Source organism: Neopelma chrysocephalum, unplaced genomic scaffold (assembly GCF_003984885.1).
Source record: "Neopelma chrysocephalum unplaced genomic scaffold, ASM398488v2 Primary Assembly neopelma1_95b, whole genome shotgun sequence".
NCBI classification, from domain to species: Eukaryota; Metazoa; Chordata; class Aves; order Passeriformes; family Pipridae; genus Neopelma; species Neopelma chrysocephalum.
In genome coordinates, this window is record NW_020897758.1 from 1,044,283 (window position 1) to 1,064,692 (window position 20,410).

Here is a 20,410-nt window from a genome sequence, read left to right on the forward strand (position 1 = left end):
TGTGGGCCCTCGGGGGCTGCTCCGTCCCACGGGAGGGGCCCGAGGCCGAGGGGGCCCGGCCCGGCCAGGCCCCACAGCAGGGGCTGCTCCCCCACAGCACCGCAGCCGGGGGGTGCAGCTCAGGGGGTCTCATCCCATGTGCTGAGCCAGGGTTTGTGTCCCAGCTCGAGCTGCACCTGGAGCACCTGGAACAGCCCTGAGGGGCTGCTGGGGGAGGGAGGCGAGGACACCCAGCCCCAGGGAGGGCAGCGAGGTGGGTGCGGCAGTCTTGGCTGGTCCAGCCCCAGGTGAGGGGGCAGAAGCCTCAGGTCTCTCCTGCAGCCTCAGGGCTCACTTGGCACCCCAGGGTCCCTGTTCAGGTGCCTCTGGCCCAGACTCACCCCTGGGGCTGCTGTCACAGTGCAGGGTCCCAGCCCACAGCAGCAGAGCCTGGGTGGCAGCTGGACCCATCTGTGTTTTGGGCTGAAGGGGACGGTGCTGTTGGGGCACAGTGGTGCCTTGGCCAGGTCCCACAGCCATCAAACTCCCAAGCCCTTGAAACCAGCCCTGTGCAGGCCAAATTTATTTGCAGCATTTCACTGCATCTTCAACTTTCAATGCTCATTTTTGTTGCCTGCCCAGCACAGGAGCTAAAATGCAGCAGCTCAGGGTGGGCACCAAAGCAGAGCCCCCACCCCCCTGGGTGCACTACCCGTGCCCCGGGGCTGCCATAGGGCCGACCCTCCCCACACCCCCACAGCAGGGGGGGTCTGGCCAACAATCCCAGCTGTGGAGCAAGGAGGGACAAACCCTCCCAGGGGAGGTGCAGCCTCGTTCTTCCATTAGGAAGTGACTCCTCCACCCTGCAGCACCTGCAGGCGCAGCCCAGGTTTCTCTGCTGCTGGAGGGAGATGATTTCAGCCAGCCTTTGGAAATCCACATCTAAAACCACTCTGAGTACAGCTCACAAATTTTCCCTGACTTAGAGAGGACTCATTTAAAATTGAGTTGTACCTCAGTCCCTTCCCTCCCTCCCTCCCTCCAAGCAAGGCAGGAACAGAACTCGGGGCTCCTGGTTCAGTTTGTTACAAATGAGCATTTAATGACCGAGTAAGCGGCACAGTTTTGGCCAAAACAAAAACATCTCGGGAGAAAGAAAACACAGTTGTGCTGCAGCTGAGGAACAATGTCACCCTGCCCCACGCCAAGGGCAGGGGCTGGGCAGTACCAGAGCATCAAACTCAGTCATTCCTCCAGAACAGCTGGAATTGGCACACGAGGAATGCTCAAAGCTCTCCGGGCTCACAGCAGCTTTACAGGGAATACTGAAAACAACTGAGGACTAAAGCAAGGGGGGCTAGGGAGGAGATCACTGAGGAGGGACAGGACAGGGTTTGGTTACGTGGCTCAGCCAGGTCTGACTGTGCAGCTCTCCCCAGACTCCCAGGCCCTGCCGAGTTCTGAGCGTGTGACACCTCAGACAGTGGAGACACTTCATTCCTTCCTTCCTTTCCTCTCCATCCCCACCAGCCAAACACGGTGTTCCACAGCAGCACGAGGCAGGGAACCAGGGAGTCCATCCCCCAGCACTGCACAGCACCAGCCCCAGAGCCAGGCAGCACCTGGGGATGGGGAACAGCCCTTGGGAATGGCGGGAGCACAGGACACACGGCTCCGACTGTACAAAAAGGCAGTGGAAGGCTCTGCTTCCAGCCCATGAAAAAGCACCAGGAACTGTTGTGTCCAGGGCCAGCAGGAGCAGCTCAAGGCAGCAGTGGAAGTGGTTCAGTGGTTCACTGTTCTCACCTCCCCCTTGATGCAAGGGGTGGGAGTGTCCCAACCCAAGGAGCAGCTCCAGGACCCCTCGGGTCAGGGCTTTCCCGGCAGCTTTACTTTCCACCCCCCCAACTTGACCCCAGTTACTCACATCCCTGCAGTGACACGTCAGGCAGAGCTGATCGTGTTCCAGAGTAACAGTATTCCAGGAGAATTTTCCTGATTGCAAATTCATTGTGGCAATGAATGCACTGAGAGCACCAGTGCCAAAGGTTTGTAAATACTACTGAAAAAAACACCCAAAAAAGAATAAATCATCCTTCTTTCCCCCCAGAAAAACTCAAAAAGGCTGCATGAGCCTGCCCAGCCCAGAGCCCTCCTCTGCAACACAGCCCAGCTCAGGCACTGAGCCAAACCCCAAAAACTTGTGCCATCCACATAATTTCACTAGTAAGTAAAGAGTGAGGAGGAAGCAGAAAGGCTGGAGAAAGCAACTCCACTGTCAGTGTCCAAGGCACTCTGATGCCAGCATTCCCTGTGCTGGGAAGGACGTGTGCCATGGGATTCCCCCCACATGGAATCCCATGCCCCAGTTTGCTTTGATCTCCAAGCAGGTGCAAACTGAAGGAACTGAAGAAGTCTGGAGGAGCCTGTGTGAACTCTCCTCCACAAATAACCAGGATCTACATGGAAAATAAAGGAAGGACAGAAGAGCTGAAGAAATAAGGGACAGGATCTCAGAATGAAAATTATAAACCCATAAGTCAGGAGAGCCCAAAGCTGAGGGTGTTGAAGCTATTGCTGTAAGAAGGCCTGGAAAACCGAACGGAGACTCCTCTCTGCAGCAAGGACACACCTGGAGAGGGAGAGGGAAAAGGAGCAGGAGTTACTGACAGGAGAGAGCCACAGGCTGGAGCTGCACAGCACTGGAGTCAGGCTGAGCCATGTCCCTGGGGATACCCCACACTGCCACTGCCCCTCTCCTACAGCTTCATCTGGGGACAGCCCCCAAGCCTCCGGAGCACACAGGATGCTGTCAGGGAGCCAAAGGCTCAGAGTGTCTTTAGGATAAAAATTTACAGGGAGAATTCTTCAGCTCTTAAGTGTTGTACCAGGCTGTGGAAGAGCCCAGCAGCCAGTGATCCCAGCAGCCAGTCCCAGTCCTGTGCCCAGGCGTGGGGAGCACTCCTGTGCCAGACAGGGGCCGACCCTGCTTTCCCTCTGCAATTAACTCTGGACGTGCCTGTCAGAGCAAGGGAAGGGGGAGGAGGGTCCCCTGGCACTCAGCAGTGGAACTCAGCTCTCACCCCACGGGCATGTCCACAGATGCTGCTCAACTCCTCCAAAACCAGCACATGAACCAGCCAGAGCAGGAGAAGGTCACAGCCATGATCATCTACTGCACAGAGGGAGAACTCCCTTGACATTTAAGTCTGCCTGTCCTGCTGGTGCAGTCTGAGTGCCAGGTTTTAGTGTCCCCTCCTTCCTTGGATTGTGTACCTCCATTTTTCACATCTGCAGCCGTTACAGACCAGAGCTTGAGCCCCTGCTCTGACAGAACTGCTGTCCCAGATGATGGGCAGAACGGCTACTTCCAAGATGTTCTTTGACATCAGTGAGAGACTGCTCCCAAAATACTGAGCTTCCTAAATCCAGGAACCCCTTGCTCAGTTCTGCCCCCATTTTCAGGAGTGTGTGCTCCAGTGGTGCCCTGGTTCTTAACCTGAATTTAATCCCACACTCCTGCCTGTGTATTTATACTTTATTATGTGTCAGTTTGCTAAGGGAACACCACCCCCATCTGTTCCCCAGGGGCACTGCCCGCCCCTCAGCACAGCTGGAACACGGCTGTGAGCACCAGCACACCCCACGGCCTGCCAGCTTCCCACCAAACAATGTGCAAGTCAGATGCCAGGAGAAAAGACTGGGCAAGTAATTTTTTCCCCAAGGAAGAGGCTGAGATCATTAAACATTACCAGGGATCAGTCGTGGTTTACTGAGGGGAACTTGAGCTCTGTGATCTCCAGGTCGGGGGAGCTGCTGCCGCTGCGGTCGCTGTAGGTGTCCCTGCAGAGGCACAGGGGGGTTAGAGAGCACAAGTGTCTGAGGACCCAGAGCTGCACCAGCAGGCAGGGGCTTGGGGTGAGTGCTGCCAGCTCAGGGCAGAGCACACACAATTCCCAGTGTAGCCACCCCTTAGGAAACAGGGCTGGGTCAGCACCTGATTTAAGGTTTGTCAATTAAGATGATTACACATGTAACGGGCATTTTGAAAGGCAAAGTTACTCTAAATGAAATTAATTAAATCACTGTCACATTCTGTTAAGATCCTGCTTTCATCTTTGATAACATTTTGGCCAGTGTTGTCAGGCTGCTCTTGGGTCCCCCATAACCTTCCCTTCTCCAGGCTGAGCAAGCCCAGCCACTTCATCCTCTGCTCACTGGCCAAGTTCTCCATCCTCCTGAGCTTCCTATTCCTAGCAGCTCTCTGCTAACCCCTCTCCAACTGATCCATGTTTGACTTGTGCTGGGCAATCCCAAACTGCACAGAATGCTCTTGATGGGGTCTCTTAACAAATGCCAAGAGACACAATCACTTCTCTCCATCTCCTGGCTGCGCTCACTCTGACAGCCCAGGATGCTGTCCATGCATCCATCCATCCCTCCTCAGGCAGCCCAGGATGCTGTCCATGCATCCATCCCTCCAGGCAGCCCAGGATGCTGTCCATGCATCCATCCCTCCTCAGGCAGCCCAGGATGCTGTCCATGCATCCATCCCTCCTCAGGCAGCCCAGGATGCTGTCCATCTGTCCCTCCCATTCCCTTGCTGTTCCCCAGTCCCTGGTGAGCAGAGCTGTCCCTGCCCAGTCCTGGCCCATGTCACTGTGAGGGATTCCTGGATGCAGCACTCTGCATTTGCCCTTGCTGAGCCTCATGAGGCTCCTGCTGCCCCCCTGCTCCAGCCCAGGCCCCTCCTCAGGTGTACAGGGTGTGTCCCCTGGTTCTGTGTCACACGGAGCCTCATCCCAGGGCAGTGACACCCACAGTGACACAGTGATGACAGGAAGAAAGGGGAGCACAGGCCTAGAACTGCCACTAATACTTTTAGGTTACATGCCAGCCATGAAACCATTTGTGACCACAACACAAGAGACTCCCAGAGCAGTGGGATGCTGCAGCACAGAGAAAACTTCAGCTTCTCTGCTGTGAGGAGCCATTTCAAACTCAAATGTGCAAAAATAATCATAATGGCCAGTCTTCGCGATCGAAGATTTCGGGAAAGGTCTTTTACCTTTCCAGCCTGCGCAATGGATTTTTTAGGTGAGACACAGCCTGCGCTGAACTGAGCCCACCCTTTAATCCTAATGTTCATCTGCCGGGGCCAAGCGAGCTTGGACAATGGCAGTGAGGTCCTCAGGATGTAGGTTTGTTTAGAGTGACCTTCTCATAGATGGATGGCCTCACAGGGCTAACGGGCTCCATCTGCCCGGGAGACCTGGAATCGAACCTGGGTTGCAGCGGTGAGAGTCCTGCATCCTAACCACTAGGCCACCAGGGGTCCCTCAAATGTGCAAAAGCAGCTAATTAAAATATCCCTCAACCCTCACTGAAGTGAGTGACCATCACACAAGAAGCTCCCCTGGAGCACCCCTGACACACTCACCTGCCTGCCCTGCTGCCAACACCAACCAGGAATCCCGTGGTGCAGCTGCACTGCAGCCCAACACACGAGGCAACACTTTCCTCTGGGCATTGCACTTGCCTGGGTTTGACACAGTCAGTGCTAATTCTCCTTGGCATTCAGTCTGGTTTTTTGTTTAGTGCCTGTCAGCACTCAGCAGCTCCTCGGTGTTCTCTGGGAGGAGCAGAAGGGTCCCCAGCACGTGGTGGGTGTTTGTTGCACAGTGCCCAAGTGCCGAGCAGAACTGCAGGCACTGGGAGCAGCAGCACAAGTAACTGCACCACTAAACCTGCCCAGAACATCAGCTGCTTTGCAAACTGAAACAAAGAAAGCTGAAGTCAGCAGAAGTCAGCTGCAACCACCAGGACCTGTTCTTTATATCAGCAGCAGGAACAAGTTTCTTACAGACCAACCTGTACCTGGGACTTGTATGAGGAACGTGGGGAAAAGCCACGAGGTCTCCACTCATCTAAAAGACAAGGCCCTGCCTCAGTTTCCCCAAACATCCCTGACCTGCAGCATGAGGCTGCAGGTCTCCTCTCCCTGAAGCCAAGGACAGCTCTGTGGCCCCAGTCAGCCCCAGCACACAGACAAGAGTCTCCAAAGAAAGAGTGGAAAGAAGAGGTGCTGCAATGCCACCAGTTATCCTCAGTAAATCTGTGCCAAGAGGATTTTCCAGTCTATTGTGCAGGAAGCAGCAGTGTCCTGTGACAGGGCTGAGCAGGGTCCTTCTTAAACCCACCTGGGTGAGAGCCTGCAGCCCTTCTGGAGGTAATGGGTGAGTCTCCCTGCAGATGCCAAGAGGAGCCCAAAGTATGGGGGCGATGGTTTGATGGGCCTGGAGAGGAACTCGGGGTGGTACTGAACACCGACGAAGAAAGGATGCTCTGGAGGAACAAACAAAACATTCGGGTCACATCTCTCAAGCCTGTGAGCTGCAGCTGAAATGCTGATCATGCTGAAGCCCTAATGATGGGGAAGTGTCACTTCTATCCTGCCTTCTGTCCCTAATGGACAGCACATGGGATTCTTTTTTTACTGTCATTTCATGGATGGAATCACTCTGAGAGAGTCTGGTCTGGTCCTACAAAAAAACCTGCTCAATTACCCTCTGACCACTTTCCCTTGTCCATCCTACACCCACAAACCAACTGCTTAAGGACTCACCTTCCAGCTCAACCACTTCCATCCGCTCTCCCTCCTCATCCTGCCCTACAAACTTCAGACCTTGTTCTTCAAAGCACTTTTTCAATTCTGGATTGACCTAGAAGAGCAGAGGCAAGAAAAGCCATGATCTCTTGTGTCTGGATCACACAGAAAAGCTCAATACTTACCAGAGCATTTTTACCTCAAATCTGTGTCTGTGTCTCTCTTCCAAGAAATCATGATCTCCATACAGTTTCCCTGCACCAAGAGGAAGATGTTCCTTAGAGCAGTGATACCAAGTTTGAACACATCCATATGAACAGCATCCATCAGCACCTGACACTTCTGTAGGGGACTAAATTCCCCTATTTCCATGTTCCCCACTGGAACAGTCTGAACACCTGCCATTTAAGGATGCTTTAACATTCCCAGGTCTAACTTCCCCATACCCACCACACATGCACGCCATTCCCAGGAAACATTCCCAGAAGAGGGAAGAAGTGCCTTACTCATGATTGAATTCTTGGTTTGGAAGAGTGTCCTCCTCTTGCCAAGCCTCATGGTCCCACCCATTTGCCCAGGATTATGTTCTGGCATGTCTATGACCTGTGAAAAACATTCAGAGAGGTGGGAATGGGGGAGGAATAACAGTCCCAGGCAGACTCTGCAACATTAAAGGGAAAAAAACCCAACAACATTCATGCAAAAAACAAGCAAACCACCCCAAGGAACAGTGTCTTGACAAGGCAGACCAACAGAACCAGGTGAGTTGGCTGAGTTACTCTAGTAAAGGCTGCACAGAACATATGGAAGGTTTTTCAGGAGGCTTTCCCATAGGAAACAGCCTAAGTCAGAGTCTACACAGATCCCACACACCAGTTCTGTGCTATTTACTGAACTACATGTTAAACACACAGCAAATTAGAGAAACAAAACCCCCAATCACTTATACTTTGATAAATAACTTCACAGGTTGGTTTTCGAGGACTTTCTCCTTTTGAGTAGCATTTCTAATTCTAGCAGAAGACAATTGTTATGGTGGACACTGTATGAGGCACAGAGTCTGCAGACTAAGAAATGCAGATTCAAAAATCTGTCCACCAGTGTTCCAAGGAATTCACTATGACTATTATAGAACAGTTTGGGTTAAAAGGGACCTTAAAGCTCATGCAGTTCCACCCCCTGCCATGGGCAGGGACACCTTCCACTAGCCCAGGTTGCTCCAAGCCCTGTCCAACCTGGCCTTGGACACTTCCAGGGATGGGGCAGCCACAGTTGCTCTGGACAAACATGCCCAGGGATGTGCAGAGCAGTCTGACACAGTACATAAGGATATTACAAGCAAATCACCATAAACTCACCACTGGATGAGCAGTTTTGGGGTCAAATTCCGTCGAGTTTGCATCTGCAACATAACATTCAGCAATTACAAATTCCCTCACACCATGACAGGCACTTACAGGACCTGCCCCAGGTTCAGCTGCTTCCTGTCCCCAACCATGCTGAGCCCCTCACAGGCACAGAGCCCATCCCAGGCAGCAGGAACAGGGCTGTCAGCACTCCCTGGTATCCATTTCAGAGGCTGCAATCTTGGGGCAACCCACCTCATGCAGCCACTGATGAACAACAAGGGTCATTCAGGAAAAACACACATGCAACAGCTTCAAATACAGAAATAAAGGCAGGGAAGGAGGGAGCAGAATGCTCCAAGAAACACCTTTTCCCCTCCCTCACTCCTGGTGAGACTGAGTCAGGCTGAGAACTCAATTTAGCACTCTGTGAACAGAATTTTGTTAACAGGGACCTGCTCAGTCCAAGCAGTGGAGCTCAGAAAGCAATTGTTCTTTTTCCTTTGAATTAGCAAAGGAGATGGGAAACATTAAAAGCTACAGGTATTTAAAAAAAATAATCACAGGTATTACTCAAGCAATCCAAGAAATGAGCAGAAGGCAGGAAGGGTTTTGTGCCATTACCTTGCCAGCCAAGAACACTGCGAGCAAACTCCACCACGGCCAACTGCATTCCCAAACAGACTCCTGCAGAAGGAAGGGCAGGACATGGATTGTCAGGACAAGCCCCTCTGAGCCCACAGTGCAAAGCACACACACCTTCACAGAGCATCCCGAGCCAGAGGAACACCTGGATGAGGCAGACCTTCAACTGGGATTTAGGGGTCTGTGCCCTGCCCTCCCTTTCCCCAGCCCCTGCTCACACCTCAGTTCCAGTCTCTCACCACAGCCATTTCACTGCAATGCAGTCACGAGTTTCTTGGTGCCAAGATCCCTCCAGCCTCCTCTGAAACTTCCTCTGAGACTCCCACCCCCTTAGTACAGAGATTCCTTGTCATCCCATCCCAGCCAACTCCAACCACTTCAGAGCTCACTGGGGATGAGGCTGCATTCCCAGTTCAGCTGAGCACAGATTCCTGCCCTCCTCAGCCTTCACAACTGCACACCAATGAAAACCAGGGGAGCTCTTGCTGTTATTCAACCTCCTTCCTTGCTTTATTTCTTCTTGAGGATGAAGCATGTTTCTCACCTAAGAAGGGTTTTTTCTGTTTTCTTGCCCAGGAAATAGCTTGAATTTTGCCTTCTGTTCCTCGAACACCAAATCCACCAGGAACCAGAACTCCACTGCATGAAGATGAAGAGAGTCCATTCACATGGGCTCACCAGTGTGCTTCCCCCAAACCCATGTACCACCTCCCTCCCATAAAATCTTGGATTTGCAAGACCTCCCTCCTGACAAGGGCTCTGAAGTAGCCTTCCTGGCAAGGCCTGGCTGCAGCACCATTTCCATATGGCTCCACATGAACAGTCACAGAAAATGTCACTGAACTGTCAGCGAAATATTTTATAAATGCCGATTTTACCCTCCCAAGAGGGACCCCAAATACAACACAGGTTACCATACTGGAATGGTTCATGTGGGACTCATGCTCTGCACCAAAGGTGTTTGCAGACACACCACCCAGCCAGGTCTGTGCTGAGGAAGTCACTGGCTGCAGTCAGGCTGTCCTAACACCAAACTCTGCAGCAGGTTCTTTGTTCTCCTGATTCCACCCAAACCCTGAGGGGCAACAGGCCCCCCTTGTGCTAATTCTTGGCACTCCTCTGCATACTACCTTCTCACACTTTAAAGTAGTTTATACCCCATTTACACCTTCCATTCCCACTCTGGCTTTTACAGCCTTTATCAGGACCTTTCCTTTCTCCTTATTTCCTCTCACCCTGTTTCCCCCTGATCGTGCAGGTGAGTCTGGGCACATCCTCACCTGCACGACCATTTCCCCCACTGCTGCCTTTCACCACCTCCCTCACTTATTTCACAATTCTCCATTTAACATCTTATCCTCAGTGTCCCCAGAGAGGTGTGTGGGGCCATGTCAGTGCTGGTGCAGTGCCTAAGGAAAGTCTCCAGGGAGGCCCTTGATTCCAAAGCTGTCAATAACAGCAGGTTTATCAGGCATGCTCCAAGGAAATGGCCAGGGAAGAAGAGCCTTACTCAGCCCCACACAGCTTCTGCCAGGCCTCGTGGTACCGCACGGGCTCCTCCTGCAGCGTGTCGGGCTCCAGGTCAGCAGAGTCAATGTACTGGGAAGAAATCCAAAAACAGGATGATGAGATACTGCCACAGCAGTGTACAGCATCTCCTGAATTCTCATTAAATTAAGATAGCATCATTCCCCCTGGAGAGCTCTGCATTTGTCTCCTAATGGATACTTGTGTTTTTTCTGGGCTGATTTCCCATCTGTCAGCCAACAAAACTGCTTTCCCCACCATCCTACCACCAATGCACAAAGAGAAGCCAGGATTCTTTCTTCCCCTCTCTGCAGCTCTGCTGTGACAAGAACCTCAGACTCTAACGTTAAATGTGAGGTGTGAACGGAGCACAGTGAGGTGGGAACATGGGGCCATGCAGACACAAACCACCACACAGCAAAAAAAACTGGATCACTCCCTCAAATATGCATCCTCTCCAAGAAGCACTGCAGAAGAAACAGGATATGGTAAAACACAGGCCTCTGTAATTAAAGGGTGCTGTGAACATGGAAAAAACGCCTGCAATTTTTCCAGTGTCTCATCTCCAGTATTCCAGTACCTCAACTTCTGGATGTTCTGGCAGGCTGTTAACCCTTTAAAACAACCATTTTGTTGCCTCGGTTTTGGGTTTTTTTTGGGGAAGGGGAGGTTGCAGTGCTGCTAATCAGTTCTGTAACATAAGATCTCCACATACAAGGCTTGCAGAACTCACTCCCCTTCTGAACCACTCAGATACAGCTGTGTCAGGGACTACCCAGAGTTGCTCATGCAGGGTTTGCACCTCACCAGTCCTACTTGTTTTTCTTCTTCTCACCTCTACTGACTGATTTTGGAAGCTGAAAAGTAGCCCAAACCTAGACCAGTGCTGTTATAAAGCAATCACCTATTTCAATGACTCTCTGGCAACATAAGACTGATGAACACTAAAAAAAGTATATTTAAATGAAAGTAAAATTTCTGGCAACAGATATATGTTTCACCTCTTCAGAGCATCCAGCTACAACCAAGACCCCTAAAAGCACCTATGCAGTCAAAACAGCATGAAAACCTTAATAAAGCCTGAGGCAAGAGTACACAAAAGCTGCAAGTACCACAAGGTTAATGGCAAAAACCCTAAAAAGGCTCACTTGCAACAAATGTCAGAAATTAAAGCAGACAGTGCCTTCCTTCTATCCTGAGCACTGAGGAGCTTCCATCCATTACAGACACCTCGTACAGCTCACAGCATGAGGGGCTGGTTTGCTCTGAAGCCATTTTAGGCCTGACAACAGCTGTTTAGATGCTGTAATCCAGGGACAATTTGGAACTTCTCCCCTTACTGTCTCTGGGTTTGTGAGTATCTGAATTAGGATGAGCAGCACTGCAGGTGGAAGGAAGATGGGAGGGGGGGAATTTTGTCTACACACAGAGAGCCAGCCCCACCTTAATGTCAAGTTTGTGGTTGATGGCCAGGGCAGAGTGCTCCAGGGCTTTGATGACAGACGCGTAGGAATCGGAGAATTTGGTGTATTTGCCCACGAGTGCAATGGAACACGTTTCAAGCAGACGGTCGTACCTACAGCAAACCAGAGCACAAGGGTTATTCCATCAGGAACAGGAGACAAGATGGGATTCACTTACATTCTGTTCAGCTTTTCAAGGAACAAACAGTTGGGCTCTTCAAAGTCTGTCCAGCAGAGCTGACGACTCTGAAAGAGTGACCTTTTATAATAATTATGATTTAAACACATCAAAGCAAGATCAAAATCAAAGCAATGACAGAGGAAAACAGTTGCAGAAAGCCACATACAAATTAACTCGTCTCTCCTTATGCTGAAAAGCCATTTTGAGCAGATCCAAACCAAACTGTGTTTTCAGGGAGCTGTACTACATTCAAAGGCTGCAGTGACGGGGATCAAAGCACAACTCTGTGTATGTTTGTACTGCACAGGATCTTCCCACGGTGCTGCTGACTGAGTTCACTTCAGCAGTTGCAAACACAGAAAGGAATTCTGGAGTCCTAGGGCTGTGCTGCCTACATCTGCATTCCCCATCACCTGGCAGCATGGGATTTACACAGCATTCCTGGCCACAGCCAAGAGTTTGTTTAGTGTTTATCTCAGAACTGCCAGGTCCCTTCAACCCATTTGGTACCGAGGGCTTTCCCCATCAAAAGGGAATGTTACTGACAGGCCTGGCTTGTGTCAGGCACAGAAATAAAGGGAAACATCTAGATCTTGAAAACTAATCTCTTATAAGGAGACAAAGGTTTCAGAAAGGGCCTGAATGTCAACTGAAAAGACTCTGTTCACTATTTCCCCCCAAACACGGAGTCTACTCCTCACAAGAAAAAAATGCAGTGTTCAGGGATTCTCAGACAGAACAGGTACCAAACACTTGTCTCACCTGCCTGAAAGCACACTCAAAGGTACTTTTTATTGACATTCCTGATGTCTCCATATGCCTACAAAAGATTTTGACACTTTGTTATGTTATGAGAGTTTTATGTATAAAAAGGGAGGGCAGAGCTGTCCAGCTTTTAATTGCTTCAGACGGGGTTTGACACAGACAGGACACCATCAACACAACATTTGTCTCACAGGATTTTATGGAAAAAGGCTGAGAGAGCTGGGGTGGTTCAGCCTGCAGGAGAAAAAACTCCAGGGAGACCTTATGGCAGCCTTTGAGTGAGAGGGTTTATGACAGAGATGGGGACAGACTTTTCAGTAGGGGTGTTGTGCTATGACAAGGGGTGATGGTTTTAAACTAAAAGAGGGCAGATTTAGGCTAGAGATCAGGATGAATGTTTTTACAACGAGAGTGGTGAAGCACTGGCACAGGTTGTCCAGAGAAGCTGAGGATTCCCCATCCCTGGAAACATTCAAGGTTTGGATGGGGCTCTGAGCAAAGAGGAAGGAACAGTGTGAGCACATAAGAACACCTGAGGAACAGGAAGTAATACTCATCCCCTCACCACCAACAGCCAGGAAGAGACCCCAAACTAGAGCCTGAAGTCCAAGTGCCCAGCTCACCTGTCAGCCATCTCCTTCCACTTGAGCAGCATCCTCCTGGGCTGCCTCTCGATGGGAAGGTCCAGCCTGTGCCTGAAGTAGTCAACAACCCCCTGCTCCTCCAACAGCAGAGGAACCCGGTAGATAGAGGAGACATCATGAACACAGATGACCTGTTCATAAAGCACAAGTGCCATTAAAACACAGGAATCCAGTGCCTGAGCAATTGTTTTTAGACAGAGATTCAGTGTTCCTGTCTCTAGCAGAAAACCACCTAAACTTCCAGGCAATAACATGTGTTTAATAACAGAGCAGCACAGGAATAGCTTCATATTAGTTTCCATATGCTTGGAAAGGCCATCTTGCAGTAGTTCCCAGGTATTACTGCTCCCTGGAGCTCCTTGGGAAGGGCTATAACACAGCAACCCAGCAGCAGGAAAGGCACAGCTGCTTGGCAAGTTATGTGAGCACACAGCAAAGTTCAAAGAACACTTCAAAGAGACTCCTGTGATACAGAATCCCAACTAAAACTACAGCCAAACCACCACAAGCCCAGCTTCCTGCTTCCCTCCACTGTCCTCCCTAACCAGGGCTCCCAGTTTGATTTAAACCCAGGGAAATCTGTGATCCCAATACAGCAATACATTTTACAGGGTGTCCTTCATCCAATTTAGGATTAAACAATTAAGAGCAAAGAATTCTTAGGTCAATGAGGAAAACCTGCATCAACAGTTCTACTCCACTGAAATGGGCTTCCTTGGAAAACGTGGCTCTGGACAACTGCCACCTGTCCATCAAGAATGAGGCTGTACTTTAGGGATCCAAAATACACTGGCACAACTATTTTTAAATCCTCATTTCTCCTGACTCAAATGAAAGCAGAGTTCAACACTGAACCCCCCGGCTGCACATTTTCCTCCTCTACAGCCAGGGCTGTTTGCTGCACAACTGCAGTCAGAGCAACAACTACACAGAGCTGCATTAAACCTCCCAGACAGCGACAAGGGCCAACTTATTTTGAGTTCCTGGCCAACAGGAGGTAGATATTGTGCTGATGACACATCAACATTATTGCCAGCTACTTCTGAATGCAGTGCTTGAATGCGCAGGACTCAAGTTCGGTCTTGTTGTAGAGCAAACTAATTAAAATGACTTGACAGAACCTGGGACTGTGAAGTGACACTCAAAACCTTCACAAAAAGACAAAATCTTTCAAGCTCCAGCTGGATTGGAAAGTGCTAATATTCAGCCTACAGACTTTTTGATTATTTTCCAAGGTCCACCCCAGACTGTGCTCTGAGTCTCAGTATAAGAAGGATCATGCTAACATGGAATTTCTGCACATACATAACATTCAAGTGAAGCAATGCTTCTCCCAAATCCCATCTCAATTTCTCAGTGCAATCTCTCCTCATGATATCTTGGGCAGAAGAGCAGTGTATGAAACACAGTCACGTATCCTTTAAACTTAATTTTGGGCAACTCTTTGGCCTCTAAATACTGGAAAATCTCATTCTTCTTGAATACAAAAGGAAAGTGGAAGGATAAATAAAGTCAAAACAGGTGTTCAGAAATTACCTTGGATTTCATTGAATTCTCTAAGCTTACACTCCTTTATAAGAAAACCTGGGTACTGGCACAGAAAGGACTGGTTTAGCACCAGGTCCATGTGTAAGGAAGGGAGGTAAGACAAAGCAGCAAATGAATTATGCAGCTACCAAAACACAGAGCTAGAACAGAAAACCACTACACTCATATAAAACTCCCCTCAGTGTTTGACAAACAGCTGGAATATTCACTGCAAGGAAGTGCAGAAAACAATCTTTACCTGTTCTGGTTCAACATGACAGAACATGGAAATCTTTTCTTTTACTGAGGTATCCAGTGGAGTGGAGCACCTGCAAACAATCTAACAGAGCAGCAACATCAGGGCTGTGAGGCACAACAGAAGTACTCAGGCATTCATACAATAAACCTGGAAAAAGAGCTGACTTTGTGCAGCCTCTGATTTGAGGAAAAACAGACCAACTCAGTCACTTTTCCTTTTTTATCACCAGTACACAAGAGCTCTCAACGTAAGCATTATTTAGACAAGAATGTTGTTGCAACATGCCAGAAGTGCCTTTTTAAATTCCAAGCCGTGAGCAAACCTTACCAGATCTGGGGAGAGACCAAGACCTCGGAGTTCACGAACACTGTTTTGGGTGGGTTTGGTCTTCTGCTCTCCTGTCGAGCTTGGCTGTGCAGAGAAGAGCAGGAGTTGGGATATCAGATGGTGATGATACACAGCAATGATTCATCAGGCTAATCAGGACTCTCCGCTCCTAATCTTGCAAAAGCTTTGCCTCAGTTCTTGGACAAATCACGTGAATCTTATGCACCCCTGTGTGCTGCCTTTTTAATCTCCAAGACTGAAAGCAACCAGCAGAAACCTCAGTCCCAGTTCTGCCCAGTAAGCAGGTCTGCACTGGAGTATGGGAAGGAGAGGGACAGAGGTTTATCCACTGCTTCTGACAAATACCTAATATTTTATATTTCTGATTTTTCTCTGTAAATCACCTGGCCTGGACAGAAGCAGAAAGAAAGAGAAGAAAGATTGATCTGCACTCCAGGAACTATCAACCTGCTCTGTCAAATGCAGTTCCAACACAAGGAATGCTCATGCTCTCCCAAATTCAGCATAACCACAGAAAATTTTTTCAGCAATGACTCCTGCACTAGAGATTTTTTTTGTTTATCCAGGACTGCAAATTGTCTCCAAAACCAGAGCAGATAATACAGCTGAGGTTATATCAGGCATCATATGGCATAAAGCATGTTCATAAGTTTTTGGTATTAACTGGAGTTCACCTCACCTGCTTGGCACACAAAGATACTTCATTTTTCTTTGTGATTCCTAATTAACTGATTCTTATCAAAGCACCACTTCATAATACCTTTTCTTAGGTTTATCTTTGACCCAAGAGCCCCTCAGATTGTTACGGCTCACACAGCAGTCAGATGTAAGAGTCTATGAAATTACTGTTAAAGATCAAACCACATTAAAAATATGGTCTAGGACAAAAAAAAAACAACCAGATTTTCTTTCAAAATATTATATTTTCAAATTTCAGAAGTAACCCAGCATATTTCATGAGCAACAGCTAATGTAAATCTTGCAGGGGGAAGAGGAAAGCAAACAGAAACAAGAATATTATGGAACTCCAGGAAGAGCTTGGAATATAATCTTATTAATGTCTAAACGGCCATGAAGTAGCTTTACAGGCCACGCAAAGGAAATGAAAATGAAAGCTTTCAGCCCTGGAGATCAAGTTTACCTGCAAAAGCTGGGAGACAATTCCATAGAGAAAAAAACAGCAGTTAGAGATGTGAAACTGCACTTGCTGCAACTCCCAAGCCTTTATTACACACTTGCACACTTTTAAAAGTTTCTGTTCACTTCCTGCAAGACTTAATAGGTAACCATGTAATCTCTGCATTTCTGCAGAGAAATACAAAAGGAACAGTACCTGGAAGTACAGCACTCCAGAAACACCTATCTGAGGAAGCAAGTTTTGGACTGAGGAAGCCTCTGAGCACCAAAACGTTTTACCTGGGGAACGAGGCTGACGTGAATGTTACAGAAGTTCTCTCTCTTGGCTTTGAACTGGAACTGGCGGAAGGCCTCGATGAAGGGCATGCTCTCGATGTCACCCACCGTGCCCCCGAGCTGGGAAAAACACAGGAGAATTCAGGACCAAGACATCACCTGCAAGTTCTATGCTACAGCACATGAAAACATACATAACAACACACAAACATCTCCCCAGCACCTCCCTCTGATTCCCCAAAGGAGCATCAACACAAACACAGCTCCTCCTGAGGGGCAGCTCCGATCTCTGCTCTGGGGGAGCAGGGACAGCACCCAGGGAACGGCTGGAGCTGTGTCAGGGCAGGCTCAGGTTGGATCTCAGGCAAAGGTTCTTCCCCCAGAGGCTGGTTGGGCACTGCCCAGGCTCCCCAGGGCAGTGGGCACAGCCCCAAGGCTGCCAGAGCTCCAGGAGGGTTTGGACAATGCTCTGAGGGCCAGGGTGGGATTGTTGGGGTGTCTGTGCAGGGCCAGGGGTTGGATGGATGATCCTTGTGTGTCCCCTCCAGGTCAGGATATTCTGTGATCCTATTCCATGCGAAGCACCAGGATTTGTCACCTCTATGCACTATGTCCACAGCCTCCAATCTACTCCAACTATTATTTTACCTTCATCATTTCCCCAAATATCAAAAAGCCACAAGAAAAACAGCTTCTGATACGGGCAGCACCTCTCCAGAGACATCAGCTTTACCGCTACTTTCTCTTCAGGGAAAAGATTTAGATGTTAAAATTACGATTTATGAACATTAGGTGGCACTGAGAAGCAAAATTTCTGCTAAGTTTTAGGAACTATATAGTGTGTTTATACAAAGGCAGGAACAAAGACAAGACTTGGAGCCTCCACTCACCAAGGAAGAAGAAGGCACAGCACGATTAACTCAGACTTTGGCATATTAAGTTACAAGACCTAAAATTCATTCTAGAGGTTAATTCATAGAATTTCCTGAGCTGGAAGGGACTCACAAGGACCATCCAGTCCAACATCTGGCCCTGCACAGACACCCCAACAATCCCACCCTGGCCCTCAGAGTGTTGTCCAAACCCTCCTGGAGCTCTGGCAGCCTTGGGGCTGTGCCCACTGCCCTGGGGAGCCTGGGCAGTGCCCAACCAGCCTCTGGGGGAAGAACCTTTGCCTGAGATCCAACAAAAACCTCCCCTGAAACAGCTTCATGTCCTTCTCTAGGGTCCTGTCACTGCTCACAGAGAGTGCTGCAATTCAAAAGATTAGTCCCAGTAAGTCAAGTTACCAAGGGAGATTTTTAACCCATTCAATAACATGCAAAGTGGAACATTTCTGTAAAGAAAATTTACTATGCAAAATACACACATGGTTCAGTTTACTCCATACAAGAAGCAAAATTATCAGTTATTTACTAGTTACAAACCTCAATGACACAAACTTGGGGTTCAATGCCATCTTCATCCACAGGAATCCGTGCCTGCCTCATTACCCATTCCTGTATGGCATCTGTGATGTGGGGAACGACTGGAAAAGAAAGCCAGGCAAGGATTAAAGCCCCCCACACACACACATTTCTCCCTCTTAACTCATTATAGAGCAAATTACTGACAATCACCAGCCAGGGCTTCTCATATGGCTTGAGCAGGGGTCTGTGTCTTTAAAGAACTATGCATTTTTGAAGTGATTATTCTTGGCTGTGACTTTCAAGTGTCTTGGCAGGAAATGGAATCCTGCCTCAATTTAAACACATGTAAGTAACATTTCCTTTAAGCTAAAAGATTCAAGTACAAACTGTTCTTTGCTCTAAGCAGAGAGAGTTACTCTGTTTTTAACTGTTTGTAAAAGTCCTAATGCAAACCAGCTGTGGAGATTGGTTAAAAAGGGAAGGGACTGATCTGATCCTCAAAGATCCTCTGGGTTCTCTAAAGACATGACAATTACCAAAAACAATAACCATTTTATCCAGCTTACAACCAACCCCCAGGTGCATGTCTGCTCACAGTTATCACTGGCTACATTAGACAGCTGCACCCAAGGCCAGCACAGTCCCAACATGCAGGATTGCACAGAGCCTCAAGTGAAGATGAAAGACAAAAACATCCAGCCAGGACTGAACTACAAGATGTATTTCTAAGACCAGAAAACAAGCTTTGCATTACCTTGGACCGTTTTGCCGAGATAGTCTCCCTTCCTCTCCTTGTTGATGACATACTGGTAGATCTTCCCTGTGGTCAGGTTGTTGTCTTTGGTCAGTCGGATATCCAGGAAGCGCTCGTAGTTCCCAAGGTCCAGGTCCACCTCCCCTCCATCATCCAGAACAAACACCTCCCCTGCACACACACCAATGGGCACAGCACACATGTCAAACGGTCCACAGAAAAAAATGGAAGAATTCAGCGCAAAGAAACACCTTCTCTGACTGCCACGGCAAGTTTAGAAGCGGTAAATAAAACTAAAAGCCTTATACAACAGAGGTCTAGTGCATTGGGGACTGAGCCCCCCAACCAGGCAGCAGGAACAGAGCAGAGAGCACATCCCTGCTGTGGGCTGGGGCACAGCAGCCCCGCCGGCCAGCCCGGGGTGCCACAGACAGGAGCGGGCACGAAGGGTTGTGCAGAGCCCATGGATGGATGGCTCCTTCCAGGCCCAGCCGCGGGACCACCCGGCAGAGCCCGCACCCGCCCGCGGGGCACTCACCGTGCTCGTAAGGCGAGAAGGTGCCGGCGTCGATGTTGATGTAGGGGTCGATCTTGATGGAGGTGACATGCAGCCCGCAGGACTTGAGGATGGTGCCGATGCTGCTGGCGATGATCCCCTTGCCGATGCCCGAGATCACCCCGCCCGTGACCAGGATGTACTTCATCTGCCCCGCGCCTGGACCGGCACACCCGGCACCGCCTCAGCGCGGGGCTCAACACTCCCGACAGCGACCCCCGAGCTGCTCCCCCGCCCACCCCTGAGGGCCTGTCCCCGCTGCCCCCCGGCCCCTGAGGGCCAGTCCCCGCCGTCTCTCCTCCCGTCCCCTCCTCCCAGCTCCTCCCGCCACAAATTCCCGCCACAGCCGCGGCCCCGCTGAGCCGCCCGTGGGGTCCGCGCCCCCCCCCCCGCGCCGCCTCCATGGTCCCGCCCGCCGCCCTCACCTGTGTCCGCCGGGCGCGCGCACGGCGCGGGCGGGGGGTGCGGGCGGTGCGGAGCGCGCGCGGTGCCGGTCCCCAGCAGCTCGCCGGGGCAGCGCATGAGGCCGGTGCTCGGCGCGGCGCACGCGCGGCTGCCCCTCGGCGCCTGCGCAGTACGGGGGGGGCGGTCCCCGCGCGCCAGGGCGGGAGGGGCGGGGCCGAGCCCCGCGATGGCTCCGCCCCCGGCCCCGCCTCGGCCCCCTCAGAGCCCTCGGAGCCGAGGAGCGGTTTGGGTTGGAATAAACCCTTTAACATCGGTGGGGCCAACAGTGCCCCCAGCGCTGCCGGGGCCACCACTAACCCATGTCCCCGGGTGCCACACACACACCTTCTCTGAACATATCCAGGGATGGGGACTTCACTGTGCCAGGGCTGAACAATCCTTTCAGTGAAGAAATTTTCGCAACATCCATCCTGAACCTCCCCCGGCACAACTTGAGACTATGTCCTCTTGTCACTTGTCAGGCCAAGCCCACCCCTTAACCATGTCCCCAGGTGCCACATCCACAGGTTTTTTGAACACACC

The 20,410-nt window shown here is 50.2% G+C and overlaps 1 protein-coding gene across 1 annotated transcript; it reads right to left on the reverse strand.

Moving 5' to 3' along the window:
* Positions 1 to 1,055: 1,055 nt before the first annotated feature.
* CTPS1 (CTP synthase 1) lies at positions 1,056 to 19,886 on the reverse strand. Its single transcript, XM_027694015.1, has 19 exons — positions 19,849 to 19,886; positions 19,406 to 19,582; positions 18,868 to 19,038; positions 18,132 to 18,232; positions 16,708 to 16,824; positions 15,271 to 15,354; positions 14,944 to 15,024; positions 13,137 to 13,288; positions 11,548 to 11,680; positions 10,088 to 10,176; positions 9,122 to 9,216; positions 8,557 to 8,619; positions 7,945 to 7,988; positions 7,093 to 7,189; positions 6,786 to 6,841; positions 6,605 to 6,701; positions 6,180 to 6,324; positions 3,732 to 3,822; positions 1,056 to 2,611 (listed from the first exon to the last, which is right to left on the reverse strand). Exons 2-18 carry the CDS (start codon positions 19,569 to 19,571, stop codon positions 3,738 to 3,740), a joined length of 1,776 nt encoding a protein of 591 aa, XP_027549816.1. The 5' UTR covers positions 19,572 to 19,582; positions 19,849 to 19,886; the 3' UTR covers positions 1,056 to 2,611; positions 3,732 to 3,737.
* Positions 19,887 to 20,410: the final 524 nt, after the last annotated feature.